General features: G+C 44.0%; 1 protein-coding gene across 2 annotated transcripts in view; it reads right to left on the bottom strand.

Annotated features, from left to right (window-relative positions):
• The window catches only part of LOC147701721 (BAR/IMD domain-containing adapter protein 2-like), a 389617-nt gene that overhangs the window by 159698 nt on the left and 210608 nt on the right, over positions 1 to 19311 (bottom strand). For both annotated transcript variants that reach the window (XM_086930340.1, XM_086930341.1), the window contains exon 6: positions 13848 to 13985. In XM_086930340.1, the coding sequence (XP_086786466.1) occupies positions 13848 to 13985 (138 nt within the window). The remainder of the gene's footprint in view (positions 1 to 13847; positions 13986 to 19311) is intronic.

Raw genomic sequence — 19311 nt, 5'->3', positions numbered from 1 at the left:
CCTCCCCCTTCCTAACCAAGGGAGAACTGCCACTATCTGTGCCACTAGCTCCTGTGGGACCTGATTGATGTCTGTTGGCACTGTGACGGGAGTAGGGACCACTGGGCTCGGTACCGGTATCACTGGACCAGGTGTTGGCACCACCGGGATTGATGTGGGGACCACCGGGGTTGGTGCGGGGGCCACCGGACTTACGGGGCTGGTATGGGGGCCACCGGACTTGGCATGGGCACCACTGGGATAGGAGCGGGACCAATAGGATATTTGTGGGGATCACTGAGATAGGTGTAGGACTCACTGGTGTCAATGGAAATCCTGAGGGACCCCCACCCGAAGGAATCTCTCCCAGAGGATGAACTGGCATGGGGACTTTGTCCTGATTCTTCCCCTTCCTGGGCCTAGCCCGCCTGGGAAGCGAATCCAATTCACCCCTAGGTTTTGGGGGCACTATGGTTCGCTCAGGCCTACCCACCGCCTCACTCTGCCCTTCCACTCTTTATTTGAGCGCCGCAAGGCTCTGTCCCAGTTTTTCGACCTTTCCCCATCTCCTATCCATTGTCACCATCCTCCGCATCATTGACTCCATCATATGTTCCATGCAGGAACGCTTCGAGCCACGCTTACTGACCATTACTCCTGAGCCAAAATGGCAAGGTCACTTACAAACCGATAGGTAATAACACCGCAAACACAATGTTATCTGTTACCTAAATGATTCCTCTCACTGAGAGCCTTCCCACACTGTTCTTCTGGCCTGGAAACCCGTCCAGGTCCTTACCTGAGCACCATTTAGGGGTACACAAACCGGCCGTAAGCACCACGCAACTGGAGCCGCGCCACACCAGCTAACCTGGGTGTTGGGCGAGTAATCTCGAGCCCGGCAGCCCACAGAAGCTGTGAAGTGCAGGCCTGACTGTGACCCCTGTGAGTAAAGCCTCTTGCCCGTCCAATGTGCCCCCTGGAGAGTCTTTGACCACAGAAGCGGAATAAAAGTCTGTAAGTGAGACATGGAGAAAGATAAAACACAAACTGCACCTTTATCTCTTCCAACCTCCGCAAACCTGATAGCCCCTAGGGCAATATGTACCATTTCCCCCAGTGAGTATTCAACAGCACCCCAGCAGCAGCTACACAATTATGCACAGCCCCACTGTTTTTTATTATTAATTTTGCCAGTCAATTGCCATAGCACAAACTCCTGAAGACCCCTTGTAACAGTCACTTAATACCTGTCCCTGTAGTAAAACGACACTGTTATTAGTTAACTCGCTTTTCAATTGGGCGCTTTTTATGCTACAGATATCAGAGCGTTTTACTTGAGCACCAGCTGTACAGACAAAAACATAATATGTTAGGCACAGGAGATTTAAGTGATTTTCCCCACGGGAGTCCTCGCTAGCGACCGCAAAAAACAATTGCCAGTACGGGGATCGAACCTGCGAGCCTGAAGCACAACAGGCCTTGCAGGGTTAAAGCAGCGGCGCCAAACACTCCCCCTCCCGATACCTTTGAGGAGCGCTGCGTGCGCTCCTCGACAACAGAAACCTTCCGCGAAGCAGGTAGGGAAAAAAGGGCGGTACGGGCGTCCTGACCACTAGGGAGATGACGATCGCTGCTAAACCGGCGCGACGTTCTCCCAAGGCAACCCGAATCCGTTGTGAGACGCTCCCAGCGCACAGCGGTCCCTTTGCTGCTCATGACGCCGTCGGCTACCCTGCAAAGAATCTAAAAAAAAAGGAGATTCTCCCGAAGCACACTACATGGCGTTCTTCCTCCTGATGTCCTGCTCACAATGTCGGTTCCTTCTTACACACCTGTAGAAGGAGAAAAGCCAAAAAAGAATTACAGCCTCCTGGAGGCTGGGGCGGCAGGCCGTGGAGCGCAGGGTCAAAGAGGCAGACTCCCGCGCTCCCCGGCCTTTTAACCCCTCACTAGCCAGGCCGGTTAGAACCGGCCTGGCCTTTGCTCCCCAGTGACCCAGAAGTGATTTAAACACTTCCGGGTCACTAAGGAACCTGGGGTCCAATCCACGATAAGGCGCGCCCGCCGCGTCATTGTGACACGATGGGGCGCGCCCTACCACAGAGAGCGTGTGGGGGCCCGTGCGCCCGCCATACTTGCGACGGTACCGATGCCGGCCCCGCCTTTCTCTTCGTTTGAGATAATGAATCAGTATTTACCCCTTAGCTTTAGACCACTGTAGTGGGTTGAGGGCCAGGACCAAAGGTAGTAGGCTAAACGGAGAAGTGCCACACCAGTCTGGCAGGACAAGAAATGGGGATTACAGGCTTCGCCATGCTGAGTTTAAGTCGGTGCTGGCTCCTCCAATCACTGACAGCAGTGAGACGCATCTCAAGGCAAGGAGATACTTTGATGTGGGAACAATAACAGCTTAAGGCAGAGTAAGGTGTAAAGGGTTCCGTGCAGTCAGCAGCAGCTCCTTCTAGTGGCCTTCGACCCCTTTCTTTCTTCCTGAAATTGTATTTGCTTTAAAAAAAATAATTTTAAGAGGGTGATATGCTTAAAATTAATAAATAAAGTTTGCACAAATTCCAGCTGAGGCCACTGTAAAAACAACTTGCTCACCCAAGTCACGTTCACCGGCTGTAATGCACTGATGCGCATGCGCGGACAGGTTGCGTTTTATCAACATTTACCGTGCGGATGACTCACAGCCCTGAGGTCATCAGCCTAGCAAAGCTGTAGTGTGCAACGCTATGGACTACCCCCGCCTGACCAGGACATCATAATCCTGGCGGTGGCAAGACGTCAATCAAACACTGGCGCTGTGATGACACCTCACCCTTTCACAGCTAGTTACAGGATGTACTGGGGCAGGACGTCTCACGGACAACACCCTACCCCACTCTGACCCTCCCACTCCCCGCCCAAAACCCCACACCCCCTTCCCACCCCTCTCTCTCTCTCTCTCGTTGAGAGCTGTCAACGGGTCTTGTAGAGCCTGCAGACCGGACGTGGTGCGTATTAGAGTCTGCGATGCTGTTTTAGCTCCGCGAGTTTTCATTAGACGGTGCATGCAGGGTCTAGAGCTGTGATTCTGCAATGTACTTTAAATGCATGGACGTGGCGACGGAGCCCTTGGACAGCCACTTTTTCAGAAGCGAGTACACTGGAGAGCAGGAGCGCGAGGAGCGGGAAGATTATTTATGTATTTCAAACGGGAGCCAGCACATCGCACTTCACCGCCGACAATGGTGTGGTGATGTAGTTCAGGGCCTAATCACGTGGGGGCATACATAAAATGAGGTGACACACACACTGTGGTAGTGGGTAGCCGGGAAGACCACGAGCGGTCGTACCCGGGGTTTATTATACCCTCGGGGCGTGCCCGCCCTGAGGGGTGGAGTGGATGCGTGCACATAGATACATTGTGGGGTAGAGCCGCCTGGCTCTCTACAAATGGTTAAGCCTTTCTTTGTAGTGTACAAAATTAATAGCACTGAATGTTTAATTGCTACGTGTGGCTGACTTGTTTTATGCGTCATGTCTGCAGGTGCCACTCCAGAGACAAAGGGAGGAGAAGGATTACATATGTGAAACAAAACCTGCTTGAGAACGTTCCCTTTTTAGTTTGAATTTTATACGGGGGCTGCAAAACAGCCATGTTTTTTTATCTCGTTGAGATGTGCTGATGCACTCATAAAACATGTCATTAAAAAGTACATGTACCAATTAAACTTACAGTTTAAAGACATCATGAATAATGTCCAAAATAAAGGCCAGGGTAAACGTAGTGGCCACATTTTGCCAAAAACCATTCCCTATCCAGCTTAAATCATGATTGCTGGCTGCAGACTTTTTGTTGGTTGTAGGGAAGGGGCAGCCTCTTGTGTGTGGGGGTACCTGTTAGTGTACCTCCTTATTTGGAGTATTTTTTTTTGTTTTCCCAGTGTAAAGTTTGATAGCAATTTTCTTAAAAATGTCACGCCTTGTAATGAGTTATTTTGTAGGAGCTGAGTTAAATGTACGCATGTTGTCCATTTATTCACAAAGCTTATTTCAATCCACCACCATTATTAACCTTTGCTTCCTGTCCACTGGAAAAAACATAAGATATTCCCTGCAGGCGCACCCTCTCTGTCCATAAAGACTTTATCCTCTACATGCATCTTTTGCCTTCTCCCTATGAAAAATATGTTGTGTATCAGGCCTCCTTGGTTGCTGCTCACCTAAATATCTAAAAACCTTTAATGCGACAAGCAGTCACTTTCCATATAAATACGTTACATGCAGTATAGCGCTCACTCTCTTAGGCGAACGTATGGGTTAATCTGACGCCTCACCACTTTGAAACTTTACCAGCCGCCCCAGAGATCAGACCAATACCGCGAGCTGAGATTCACCCCAGATATTGTGTTTCAAGAGAGTTGCTGAGTTGAGATGCAATGTGACCTTCTTGAGGGGCTGTGCAACCGTGTTAACAGAGCATTAATTAGAAGGGAAAAGAAGATCCATATTAACCTTTTCCAACAAAGGAACTACTATGCTTTTGTTTAAAAGACTCTGACACAGTGCAAGTGCACAAAGAGGTGTTGATTATGTCCTAGAGGTCAAAGGTTAGCAAAATTACCCAATTTTGACAAACATTTAACAGCATTAGGATCAAAGGTAGACTCAAATTTATACTGCATCATTCAGGAGCATAAGGAAGATCTGTCTAAAAACTAAAAATTAGATCACAGTTCTGGAGGAAGGACAGTGGGTTTTGTTTTGAACTGATTGAGCAGACCTAATATAGAGATACAGTGTCAGATTTTAGAGATTTGTATTTTTTTAAGTTGTCTAAGTCCTCGCAGAAAGAGTCAGAGTAAAATAGGAGAGACACATTAACTTAAAGTTCCCTTATGATTGAAAAATCGTATTTTTTATCATCAGAAGCTGTTAGAATTCTGTTTGTATAACACATTTGCTTGGAAGATTCGATGGCAGCTTTATATTTCTAGAGTTCCATCCTGTAAGAGATTATATGGAAGAGAACATAAGATGTGCCCATTGCATCTCCGCCCTTTTTGTTAATTTCTTTAGAGTGCACAGGTTGTCATTAATCAAGGAAGCAGATTTCCTTAGTGAACAACTTTGTTTAAATTTGATAGGGGCGCTTTGTCAAGGGCTATTGCAGAACAGTAAAGATTGTATTAATTTGAGGCACCCAATACATATTGCAAACCTGTGATAATGTTCTCTAAAACCGGTTTCAGAGAGGAAGGACTGACCTTTAGACAATGCCTAACAGGACTCTTATGTGGAGAGAATGGCTTAGTGGTATTTGTTTTGGAAATATTGCCAAGAAGTGGTTGTCAAATCTATCAGGAGTCACCTGTAACTTATAATACTATCCTGAAGGCCAAAAAGTAAATCTAGAGTCTGGCCTGTGGAGTCAATAGCATTTTTACAAACTTTTTTGACAAGCAGGATGAGGTAGAGAGGAAAGCTGTTTAGCAGGAGCATCATTAAGATTATCTATTTGAATGGTAAAATCACCAACGATAAAAGGAAGGGCCTGAATTAGTGATGAAATCAGACAAAATGTCTGCCATATCTTGATGGAATGCTGATGGGGTGCTCGGAATATGATAAAGCAGCTGAAAGATCAAATCATGCGTGACATCAGGAAATATCTTGATGGTAAGGACCTCGGAATGGGAGAGAAGCGTCTTCGAGATGAAAATGGCTACACCCCTTCTTGCTTATTGCCATCGCTGGCCATTTGCAAAAATCGTGGGAGGACAGTGTAGCTTTCATAATAAATGGTTCCATATTTGTTTTTTGAGCAGGTTTCAGCTACAATAGCATGTCTAATGAAATGCCTTAATAATATCGCATATCTGAAAACTATAATTGGGAATAGACCTGGCATTAATAAGGCCCACTTAAAAATGGTTATCTATGGATGTTTGCAAGGTGTGAGAAGTAAACTGTGACTGCAATTCAACCAAGGAAGGAAAGTGACTGTATTGAAATACCACATAAATAAATGCATCCTGCATTCATATATACATGGATAACCATCACATGATGGAATTGTGCTGTTCAGTAACCTGCAGCGAAAAAGTTGAGGTCAGACAGATGAAATACATTTGTTTTGAAATCTGCCTGAGCAAACAAACGCAATCCAAACCCGAGACTGGCACTCAGTTCTCTAATACAAGTAAAGCCCTTTCACAAGACTCCGGTCCCATGCACCAAAGACGTGCATTCACACACAAGACAAAGAATGTTAAACTCTTTAAACCTTTAGACTTCTTTAGTCAGATCCTCTCAAGCGCATGCCTCGAGCAAACCTGTGATTTTCTTGTGTAATATTTTCTCTTGCACCGGGTTGGAGCCAATTGCAAGCCTGTAACTGAGCATCACACACTCTGGCCCTGATTACGATGTCAGTCGGAGTTGCCTCCGACCGACATTGTTTCAGTGAGGCATGACCATAGGTCAGTGGTTCCGCACACCTAATTACGATACAACAGCACATGGTGTGGTCGCAACCTCCCATTTCTCCAGGGGTGGCTTGTGCGGCGGGCAAAAACCACCTGCAGCACAAGCTCCCATTGGGAAATAGGAGTTCGTGAAAACACCTTACGATGCCTGACATACAATGTATGGATTTTCAGGGAGGCACCTTAGGTGCCCCCCAGATGCGAAGGGCCAGGGGTAAGCAGCCCAATGTCGCTTTCTGATAGCCTTTCCATGTCGGAAAGGCCGACATGGAAAGGCTATCGTAAACTAACATAATCTTGTTGGTGGAAAAGTCATCCGTAAGGGATTATGAGAAGCTTCCGACCAACTCGAAAGCAGCGGTCGGTCCCTAGGACTGCTGCCTCCGACCGCATGTATCCTAATGTGTTGGTCTGACCGCAGCAGTAGATACGGTTCAGACCGCCACCAACAAGCTTGGTTGTGGTCTGAACCGCATCGTAATGAGGCCCTCTGCAGGTAGGGTAGTAGGATGTATTGCACACCAGGCAACATATTATTTTTGCTCCTGGGGCTCTCTCCATCCACTAATAAAAAAAGAATTTAGCACTTACCTGTCCTTTTTTTGTAATTTGGCTCCAAAATCAATAGTTCACCACTTATTATGGAGGCTCCCGCCCTTCTTGTCCCAACATGTATGTTTTGTTTCTTGCAAGAAATGGGTGCTCTAAGTAACTGTCTGTGGTGCACTGATTTGCTTCTCGCCCTGTGGTACAAATCTAATTCATGCACTGGTGCACTCTGGCCATTGATGCTGCTCCTCTGTAAGGAGGGCTGAATGACAGCATGGTTCGAGTGAGAACAGTGAGTGACAGTGGGTGTGGTTTGAGTGTCTTCCTTACTTAGACACATCCATTTTGTGCACAGCAGACACTGAGCATAAGCCACACTACAAACATTGACCCGTCTAACCAAGCACACACCCTGCACCAGGGTTCTCATCAGGGATACAAACCGCTATATAAATGAAGCACCATAACTACAGATACGAAGGAGAAAGAAGAGTGAGCGTGAGGGTTGTTTAAAGAAATTCCATCTATTAAAATACAAACAAACTATGGTCAAGGAAATGCATTACACTGAGATGAAGGCTAAAAACAGAAGAGTTGATCCATTTAAGGTCCATGTGGAATGAACGCTTTCTTGGAGGGTGACATGGCTTTAAAAAAAGGGTAATTCCATTAAAGTCACTGGCGGTTTTGATAGACAGAGGGTGAATAGAAGTAAAAAGTGGGTGACCCCCACCAAATGCGATTAATTGACAGATATGGGAGACTGTGGAACATTTCATAACCACCACACATCCCTCTGCCTTGAGGAGCTCCCCAGAGTGTGAAAAAAGTAGTGAGCTCTAAAGGCAAATGACATCACTTCCTGTCCTAGTTTCTTCCATCGGAACCTCACTATTGTGTGGAGTATATGCACTGCATATGGGCTGCTCAAACTAAGCCCTGAATACATATTTTGGCGAACAGTTTCTCAAAGCCTACAATCTCAATATTATGTTGTTCATTGCTGTCTGATACAGTCGTCGCTGCCCTGACAGGGTAATACTGAAGAGAAACTATAGTCTAGGTAATCTACACTTCAATTTTACTGTATTGACATTTGGAAAGTTCAAATTATGTTGCAAAGCAAAGCAATAGTAGAAACGCTATTATCCTTAAACATTTTTCCGTGAAACCCATGTCCTGCTAGGTTTGGCTGTCCCGCTGTTTCCTGATAGGAAGTGATGTTAAGATCTACTTCCTGTTTCAGGCCCAAAGAGCAGCAGGAGAATTCCATTGTTCTACATTTGTCCAGAGACGTACAGGAAATGAGATCTCAATCAGAGCAGGGGTGGGAGGCCTGACGGAAGTTGCTCTAGGCTGCCGTCCCATCTTAGCTGTAAAAGAGTGTTTCCCCCTTGAAGGGTTTCGTGCACTTCCGGGCGCCACCAAGAAAGGTTAACTGATTTGAAACTTGCTGCTTCACTGGGACGTGCAGTGACTGTCCAGTAATGACTTTCATTGAATAGAGGGGAGCTCTGTTTACATTTCTGAGGATGTGTGTTGTACATAGACACAGATTAGTCTATTGGATAATTGTGTCTTTCCCGACAGGCCTGACCCTCTAGGCTGGGGTAGCATTACTCACATGCCAAGGTTTTTCAATTCAGGAATTTCAGGGGCTTAGAGATTCTTGCCTCTGACCCACATGTGAAGAGTTAGGCTAGACCTGGTGTTTTTAATACAAAAATGGGTGTGATATTGACTGGCTGAGGGAAGAGAACAAATCATGCTCTAAAAAGTATATGGAACCTCTTTATAATTATGTGACAACTCTGCATGTACTGTTTCCAAAATAGTTTTTTTATCAGATTTACAGAGTAAAAGATAAACATCTAAGGCTGGTATAACATTGTATTCAAATGTGGGATAAAGACATGTGGGGGAGACTATTAGCTTGCCCAAAGTTTTTGGGCGATGCTGTACAGCATTGGCAAGCTCAGCATCTAGCAAAAGAAAAAGAAAACGAAAAGCTGCAATATTGGAGCCACGTCCGGCGGCCATATCAAATCATAAGCACATTCATGAGAGATGAGGCATGCATGAGCATGCGTCATCGTGCAAGGTACGAAATAATGCGGTCACCGTTTAAAATTGTTTTTACTGATTCAGATCAGTAAATACATTAATTAATTAAATTGGAGTCATGTGAAAGCACTTTTTTCTAAAGCAGGGAACCCAGCAGCAATTTCCTGCTGTAACCTTCAAAAGAAATGTAAAAAAAGGACCATTGGGTTGGGGAATGCCAAATAAGGTGAGGAGAAGCAACATGGAGTGGGCAAGGTGGATGAAATAAAAATAAAGCTGTGTGGCGGAGGAAGAGAAACTGAGCACACAGGGCTAGGGGAGCAGCATACGAGCGAGAGGGCAACAGAGAGCACAAGAGTGCAGCAGAGATTGGTGGTGGAGAAGCACACAAAAGAGAGAGTGGTCAGCACATAAGGGAGAGAGCAACACAGACAGAGAGCAGGAGAGCATGTATTTAGTGGGAGGGAGAAACACACCCCGGAGAGAGCTGGAACATACATGCACTCAAGGAGTGCCTAACCAAAAATAAAAAGTAGGTCCCAAAAAGTGAGCAGAAGAAGGATACAAGCCAGCCAATAAAAAGAATAGTAAGGAGGCTATGCTCCAGAGGAGGGACAGAGGCAAGAAGTCATCAAATTAGAAGTAAGCGAATGAGAGTGACAATAAAGCCAAGCAATGGAAATAAATGGGCGAGCTATAAACCATTGTAAGATTTTTGGATGCCCATAACATGTATTTCGCAAGCACACAGCACAAGACCTCAAAATATGTACAACCCTGAAGCACTCAGATCAAGACAAATTCCATAGGATTTGAGAACAAACCATGCCATTTTCTAAAAATATAGAAAGTGCAGTGCATTCTTGTTCCAGCACATCAGGGGTAGAATGTTCCAAGAGGAAACAGAAACATTTTCCGCACTGGCTTGTGCCTCTCCTTTTTCATGTCCAGGAGGATTCTCTCCTTGAAGTGGGCCAAGCAGGGTGTTATAAACAGTAAAACTGACTGACGTTGTTGGTAAGATTTAGCCAAGCCTGATGAAAATTCTCAGGCCTCCCACTCACCACTTTGCAGCAAAGTGATGCACTTCATGTTCTTAATACCTGTTTTGTGGCATACAGCTACCCCGGAGTTGCACACTTCAAAATGGTAGACCTTTGTCTCAGGTAAGCAGAGATCGCCAAGGCCATTCAACTCCACAGAAGGCCTCCCAGTTTAGCTGCCTAAAGTTCAGAGGAATTAGCCTCCATCGAGGCAACACTCGGCCTATTACTTATGCAGAGCAGGTCTACACGAGTCTGCTTGGTCTATCTTCTGAACAGGGCAAAGGGTTACAGATTTGAATACGATACTCTGATCTTTGCCACGTTTGGTTATCAGGCCATTCTCGAGCTTTTGAATTTTACAAGCACGTTAACCCTTTTGGACTAGAAATACTGTGAATATTTGAGGGACACACTTTGTGCCATTTGTTGAAGCCCTGAAGAAGTCTCTTAGGAGACGAAACGCGTTGGCAGTAGCTAAGATCAATGGAATTGTGAAAAGGTTATGATCAATGGAATGTTGAAAAGAGAATTTACCTATGAAAAATAAAGTGTATACTGCATCAAGAAAAATGTACCCCGGATTTGGACATTTGTTCTTTATGTGCTACTCATTTATACAATGTGATATGAAGTATTAATATCATTGTATAGAGTGTTGAAACCTTTTTGTATGTAGATCTGAATCTGTCATAGAGGTTGCAAGGGGCTTTTCTTTTCCATTCTGAGAACCTCATGGCAAGTTGCAGCTGGAGATGTGGGTTAATAAAAGGTGTAAAGTGAATGCATAGCAAACTGTTTCATGGCTCCTAAATGGTGTGAGGATATTTGTTAACTGAAATTTTACAGGACTTAGACATATACCTTCTCCTTAAAGAAGTGAGATAGAATTTATATTTACACTCCACAATCGAAAGATTGCCTTCCAGCCTGAGAAAGAAAGGGAATATCAAGAAAACATATATTGCAGCACAGCAATACTCTGTAGTGGCAAGGTCACTGTGTGAAGGAAGTTCAGACACAAAGGAATGCCATGAGAAAGAGATTTATTTTTGAGGCCCTCAATTATAGCGTCCAGTGAAATCCTGCAGCACCTCCTTAAGGAAGTGTGAACCCTGAGTAAGATCCTTTTTATACATTTACAGAGAGGGTTGAAACATGTAGACTAGCTGTAAGGAAGGAGAAACATCGTGGGTGGCAGATAAAATTTGACAGGCAGCCCACCAGCAACTCATCATTCAGATATGACCATCCCTTTTATTTGGACATCCTCGTTTGCATGCAACGGATGCACTGATGCGCTACCACACTTTTTGGGCTGCTCCACTTTTTTTTTATTTTTAAAAGTGGGAGTTTGAGAAAAAAAGAATAACAATGACCCTGACTCATCAGCTCAAGGATTTTTGACAGCAGAGGGAGTGCCGTCAAAGACCTTGTGATTTCCTACCTCTAATCAGGGTAGTCGAACCATGAGTGGGACAGATGAGGCATCCGCTGTTTTTGCCCTGCATTTCCCTAGCTCTAAACTAGATCCAATGTCCTCTGATTTACTTGGAGTTACAGTTTTCTGCCCTTAACGGTTAGGCCTTTCCTTCACCTCTGCCTCTGTGACCTTAACAAATAACTTATTCCAGAGATTCAATGGAGAATAACAGTTGGTGATGGAACTACTTAATATTGTGTCCCGGTTGGAAATATATGCAAGTGCCTAAATGCTTGTTTTCGTATTGATTTCCTTAAGAGATATTAAACATTAAATGTTTTAAGTTACAAACTATGAGCATTGTTTTGAACACAATTGGGTGACAATTTTTAGACATTTTATATAATTTCATCTATGTTAACATTACATAAATAAAAGACAACAAATACACTTTTCAGTTTACAGACAGAACTGCAAACTATTGTTTTGCCATACACTGCCTACTTGGAGTGCCATTAAATATGAAAGATAATTGTGTACATTTTTAAAGTAGCACAGTTTATTCAGACTGTGTGTAACGGTGTGCAAAATTGTATTTCTTTCTGAAATGTCATATTTTCCAAAATTACACTTTGAGACTAAAAATATTGTTAGCCGGTATCTTTCATCACTTTTTAATGCAAGGAAATAAAAAAAGTTGTGAGGAAATGTTTTCTTTGCTAACCACTTTCATGGTCAAACCATAGGCAACATTAAGCAAGAGGCCATTTTGTGAAATTCGCATATCACAAAATTCAGGAATTTCACAAATTTCTTCATTGTGATATCAATTTCACTGTGCCTATATTTAGGTCTGATGTATGGCATATAATTGATGACCGAGAGTGAGCTCCTGCCACAGAATACACAGAAATGTTAACTTCACCTCTGGACATTTCAGCCAAACTTTATTTGCTGTCTTCCTGCAAGGGCACATTCCAGTAGTCTGTTAGCTTCAAAACAGCTTTTCCTAGCAAGTAGTCAAACCTACCCAAGTTCTACCTCAATCCTGGCAAGTAGAGTTATGAGCCAATACCCAATCCTTGAAGTTCAAGAGACTTCCTCTGTCTCCACAGGTGTGGGACCCTGTATACCAGTAGAGAAATCATGGTACACTGGCCAGAAGTTTCTGCTCCATCTTTATACTAAAGTTGCAGACAGTCCTCGTGTATTCCAGCAGTTCAGTTTTGTGACCGCTTCTGGACATTTCTATACTTTTGCTATTTCCATGCAAACTGGTACAGGCATGGTCTTTGTCACAAGTGTGATCAGGAAACTTGGAGGTACAGAAGTACTCCAGTAAGGAGCAACACAAAACATCAACACAAAGGCAATGGCGGCTGCCCCGCTTAACTACATGTTAACCTGTGGGGATTGGCCTCTCCAGACGACATCGAGCTGGGAAAGTGCAGAGGGAAACTCTATAGCTTCAAAGGTATCAGCCGCTGCTTTTCTTATAAATAGTTTAATCCACTACAAAGGATCCCTTGAATGTTTTTGGAGGGACACCAGCAGTTCACATCTGCATCCCGGTCTTCTCTCAATCCTCCATCTTAGGTTCCATTATAGTATAGCCACAGCCACATGTCGTATTTTCTCAACACGCATCCTCCACCCACTAAAGTAATGTATATCCGATTATTGTTCCACAGAAGTGAGTGACGACCCGGCTAGAGGGGACTAGCACACCTATGTAAAGCATAGGAGAGGCCAGTCTGCTTTTCTCCCTAGCATGGAACAGATCAAAAGACCTGTTCTGCTATTGTATTGGTATGGTTGCCACCACTGTCAATCCTCTACAGCCCCATGTGCTGACAGTAGTCCCATTTAGCTAAAGGATGGTGCACACAGTGTGCCCCTCGGAACACATAACTCATTCCATGCGTCCAGTAGGGCCTCCAACGCTCATGTATTATTGGCATGTGTCCTAAAAGGTTAAACAACGACAGCTTACTATGCTAAGTTCCAGGTAGGGATGTATGCTCTTCAGAGACATGCATGGGTTATTTATTGCCCCATGAGCACCTGAGTGACTTATGGACTGCTAATATGCACCTTTTTGAATCAGCACAAAAGCTCTTTTTCCTGTGTAAAGTGTAGTGGGAGCAAAATATTCTTTTGTTAGTTAGGGCTATGCTATCCAAATATCGCCTCCAGAAAGGGTCAGTTGAAAGCCCTAATTTCCGTCAGAACGTCCTACAGCAAAATCAGCCGCCATATTTCGTGTACCAGGATTCACAACTGGAAATAGATTTATTTAATGATGTTCTTTACCTGGACTTCCCGATCGCCGTACTTCTGTGGGTTCTTGCTGTTCTGACACTTTTTCCTTAACTTCTTCAACTCTGACTGGCACTTCTCGATTGATTCTGACTTGGACCGCTGTTCTGCTTGGTATTTTTTCAATGTTGCCTAGGAATTAAAAGGGGAACAAAGCAGAAAGAAGGAACTCGAAGGTAGTTTTATGGAATATGAGCAGTTGAGACATAGTAAATATTTTCTTGGGTCCACCACCACCTACCCCATGATGAGCCGACTGATCTATAGGAAAATGTGGAGCTCTCCACAAAAGCACAAAAGTAATCAAATGGATGCTTGCATAAGTATAACCACTGCCTATCACTCAGGGTATCATTCTTACCCATTGCTTGCACACCATGCACCTCCGTTTAAACACAGAAATATGCAAATCAGTCTTGAACCTGTTCCAGAAGGAACAGTCCAGTCCGAACAACCAGGCCAGGTCCCTGAACTCAAACACAGGCATCCCAAGACATATGCTGTGCCCAGACGTGGGTCCTGTTCTCAGTGTGCCACTAGAAGAAAGATACACCCGATTGAAAAGCCCTCCTTTCTTTAATGAGACTTTTTTCAATGATCTACCATGCCCAAAAGGACCATCTAAGGATTCTCTCCTGAAGGAATCACCTGATGAATTTTTCCCTTTCTTCCTAAAGATCATAGAGTCTTTTCACACTTCATCACATCAACACTGAAAATCTGTGTAGAGATACAACCACAAAATGCCATTTAGGAGAAAAACTAAACCCAACTCCAGAAGCAGGGTTGTGGTAGTGGGCTCATGAGGCTAAAATTCATTTGAACCAACATGACAATTAGGGAGCATGCCTCACACTTTCAATACTGCACATTTTAAACTGGTTGTGGGTTCGGAGTGGGATTTACCTAAAGTTCTGTTCTTACACTAGAAGAAGGGATGTATCCTTTCAAAGTATGACTGATGGTGTTGCCTGCCACCACTTTCAATATTTGAGTAAATTATTATGTAGGAAATAGATGTTCTGTGGTTAAATTCTTCTTCTACAGTTGTGGGTGTCTCCCACTAGAACAAACATATTTGAGAGATGTTGCTAGAGTGCTTCACTGGAGAAGCAGCTGGGGAAATGTAATATGCAGGACGCTCTCAGAGTCAGACTGTCCATAATATGACCTTATCAATGGCAGTACCTCCATTAACTACAATTATTAGATAAAGATTACAAGGCACTGTGTACAACAAACGCACCACGGAAGATGGAAGATCTTTAGGTCTATTTAAATTAGTACTCTTAATAAGTAGGAGCACTAATCTAATGATACTGTGAGCAGCATTATTTAAGAAAATTATGTACTCAGTCCACAGCCACGCTGGATAGTACTCCGCCCTTTAAAATGGAAGACACTGAAAACATCTTTCTTTAAGAGATCACAGATTTAGCCCCAGGGATTCAAATCACTTTACCCAGTCAAAATAATTTGTTCCCAAATTTCATTATTCTTTGATGAAATAAGGAGTAATGGTTAAAGACTGCTTAACTAAAACAAGCATTTGCAATACAATAGGTCTCGGATTCACGAGAGTTTGAGCTATGGGCATTGTAAATGACAATGCCCTTTATTTATGTTTTGGGTTTTAACCCCTTAGCTGCTCATGACAAGCTCAGCTCATCATGCAGTACACTGGTCGTGTGCTTATGACGAGCTGAGCTCGTCATGAAACAATAGTATTCATATAAGTTCAGCACCCAGCGGGAATTGCCTTAGCAGTCAAGGTGTTAAAACATAAATAAAAGGCATTCTCATTTACAATACTAATAGCTTAAACTATCGCAAATGTGAGAACTATTGCATTGCAATAAAGGGCCTTCTCGACCACTTGTTAGATTGTAAATTTCAGAGGAAGAGACCGGCCTGCGATGTCTTCATAGTAGTGATAAATAGTACAGTGAAGAAGTAGTGTAACTGTTGTAAATTACCCTGGCAAAAAGTGTGAAGTGAGAGTTACATATGATCCAAGCTATAAACACTAACAAAGCGGTCCAACACCTTTCAATCTGTGATTACACTGTCGCGGCTCAGGAGGGAGGGGGGATGTATTTCCTGACTTCTCCGTGATTTGAGTGTACAGTGTTGCATTGCGCCATGTCATTGCTATCTTTGGCCAAATGAAAAACACTCCAGATGTAGTGGGGCTCTGGCTTCACCTCCCGGGCAGGGCGGGCTGTGCTCTGTGGCAGGCATGGAGGGAAGGAGCGTTGGTCTTGGCTGCAGCTCTGGCCTCGTACAGTGCCCCTGCTATTACTAGTGAGAGAGAGGCTCTCTGGTGGTGGTACTGGAATTGGCTGTGGTGATATTGGTGGTGGTGGTATTGGTGGTGCTGGTATTAGTGGTGGTGGTATTGGTGGTATCGGTGGTGATGATATTGATATTGGTGGTGGTGATATTAATATTGGTGGTGGCGGTATTGGTGGTGGTGGTATTGGTATTGGCGGTGGTGGTATTGTATTGGTACTGGTATTGGTGGTGGTGGTGGTACTGGTATTGGTGGGGGTGGTAGTGGTGGTGGTTTTTGTGGAGGTGGTGGTACTGGTGGTGGGGTATTGGTGGAGGCAGTATTGGTGGTGATGGTATTGGTATTGGTGGTGGTATTGGTATTGGTACTGGTGGTATTGGTGGTGGTGGTATTAGTGGTGTTATTGGTGGTGGTATTGGTGGAGGTACTGGTGGTGGTGGTATTGGCGGTGGAGGTGGTATTGGTGTGGTGATATTGTTGGAGGTGGTCATATTGCCGGGTTCAAGTGATTAAAAGGAGGTCCCCGTATTATGGGGGCGGGCGTGCTGCTTGAAAGAAAACAATCGGTTTCAGCTGAAGGAGCACATGGCCGGCCTGCAGTAATAGAAACTCAATAAAGTAAATAGTGCTCACAGACTAAATAACAGGTTCCGTGTAACAACTGAAGTAAAAGGGCCAGTCACCATGGGAGGGTACAAATGAAGACATGGCCATACAAAGGAAGGACTAACAAGCTTATTAACGAATCCAAAGGCAGCATTTATGAAAGAGAATGACACAAGCCATATGGGAGGAGAGTAGGCGCGGCTTCTCTCCCACAGCAGTCTTGCTGAGCGAGCAGTGCATGTGCGCTGCCGCTAGGCTCGACCTAAACATTGGGCCTGATTCACAAAGGACTTCCGTATTTGAGGCAGAGGCCCCACATTCGCAGATAAGCCTCCACACTTAGGGTGGTATCTTGGCAAAGAGAATTCTCATTACAAAGATTCCACTCCAAGTGCAGAGACTCCCAAACGACTGCAGGGCCTCCACCACGAGGACGGAGGCCCTTTGTGAATCAGGCCCACTGATTGAGGAGTAGACAGTCTCGATTTTCACAATTTGACCACTCTTACTTCACAACAAAGACAAGAAATTACAACAAAACGCCAAAATCAAATGAGGTGATGTATTTAAGTGAATACTTCAGGGATATCTCTAAAAAATACATGCTTAGATTTTTTACAGGAAGGGCTATTGCTGCTAATCTCCACTACAAGCCTTTATTTTGAATTAAGAGCTCAATTGTTTCCTCACAGTATAATTATTCTTTTGCAATTTAATGTGTGTATATATTACTTTGTTGTAGTATCTCTAGTGCAGGTGTTCTTACTGAGTAATTCAACTATCATACTTGGTAGAGAAGTTTGAGCACTCACTGCTTTATTAATTTCTTGGATAAAATAATGTCCTACCTTGATTTGGAAGATTTAAATGGCATTGTGAAAACTATTAATTAGAAGATTTAGCAGTGCAAAGTGCATTTTTGCTGCTTCCAATTGCAATGTTTTAGGTCACAGCCTACCAGACAACACAGCTATCTGGTTTGCTAAAGACATTTTGGGGGCATTTAGACTGTTGTCCTAGGAATCCATTTTGCCTGTTGAATATATACACAAATATACACCTGTTGCTTACCTTTGGCTATGTGATATGTAACTCACATTTCTGGCTTTTTATTTGCTGGCTTTATGTGCTTTAGACAATGCTTCTGTTGCCCAAACCTTATTTACTGTATTCTTACACAAACCAGATTTTTGTAAACATGCTTTTAAATCTTGTTCTTATCTTGTCACATTTGCTGTGCATTCATAGACAGAGGTCAAATGTAAGGCTGTGACTTCCAGGGATCTTGGTGTTTATTTTTCTTTCTCTGACTTCAAAGTGAGAGAATATATGTGACAATTATGCAGGCTACTGGGGGTCTACTTGAGAAAGGCTGTACCATGTTATTTTTTTTCTACTACACAATAAAATGTAAATGTAAATGAACTGTGCTGATGATCAAATCAATACATTGGGTGATGACATTTCCACATTATTGTTTGTGTGCTGTATACTTTTATCAGTAACACTGTATTTGAGTGCAAATGCAATGGTCTTTTCAATTCAAGATGTGTTGTCTGTAATGGCAGTACACTACCATACCATGCATACTCCACATTACCCCACTCCACTCTACTCTGTACTACTTCATGCCACTGCAATCTACTCCACACCACTTCACACTTTGCCACTCCACTCTACACTGCATCACTGCACTCTACTCTACACCACTCCACTCTATTCTATGCCAATGCATTCTATCCCACACTACTCTACTAAGCACCACTTCACTCTTCCCAACTGCACTCGATACAATTTTGCACAACTCCACTTTATGAAGCCCTACTCTGCAACACTGCACTCTACACAACTGCACTTTATGCTACTCTATTCTACTCTGTGTCATTGCACTCTACACTACTCTATTCTACTGTGCGCCACTGTACTTTATGCCACTGCTTTCTATACCACTCTACTGTGTGCCACTGCACTCTACGCCACTCTACTCTCCTTTTGCCACTGTACTTTATGCCACTGATTTCTATACCACTCTTCTCTGTGCCACTGCACTCTATGCTAATGCACTCCAAGCTACTCTACTATACACCACTGGACTATATGACTGTATACTCTGCAATGTTCCACTCTCCGTCACTCTACACAACGGAACTCTATGCCACTGCATTCTACGCCTCTGCACTCTACACCATTGAACTCTAAGCCACTTTAATCTACTCTGCACCACTGCCCTCTATGACACTCTACTCTATACCACTGCACTGTACGGGCTTTACTCGACTCTGAAACAATCTACTCGCCCACTGCAGTCTACACCACTCTATTGTACTCTGCCCCACTTCACACCACGCCACTTCATACCACATCGCTCCACTCTATTCTCCACTCTATGCCAATGCACTCTACACCACTTTATTCAAAACCAACACACTCTACACCACTGCAATCTATGCCTATCTACTCTACACCACTGCACTGTATGCCATCACTACACTATGCCACTGCAGTCTACGCCACTCTACTCTACACCATTGCACTCTTTGTCACTTTACTCTACACCCC

Source organism: Lissotriton vulgaris, chromosome 7 (genome assembly GCF_964263255.1).
Source record: "Lissotriton vulgaris chromosome 7, aLisVul1.2, whole genome shotgun sequence".
NCBI classification, from domain to species: Eukaryota; Metazoa; Chordata; class Amphibia; order Caudata; family Salamandridae; genus Lissotriton; species Lissotriton vulgaris.
Note: the sequence above shows the minus strand (reverse complement) of the source record. Positions and strands in the feature narration are given on the sequence as shown.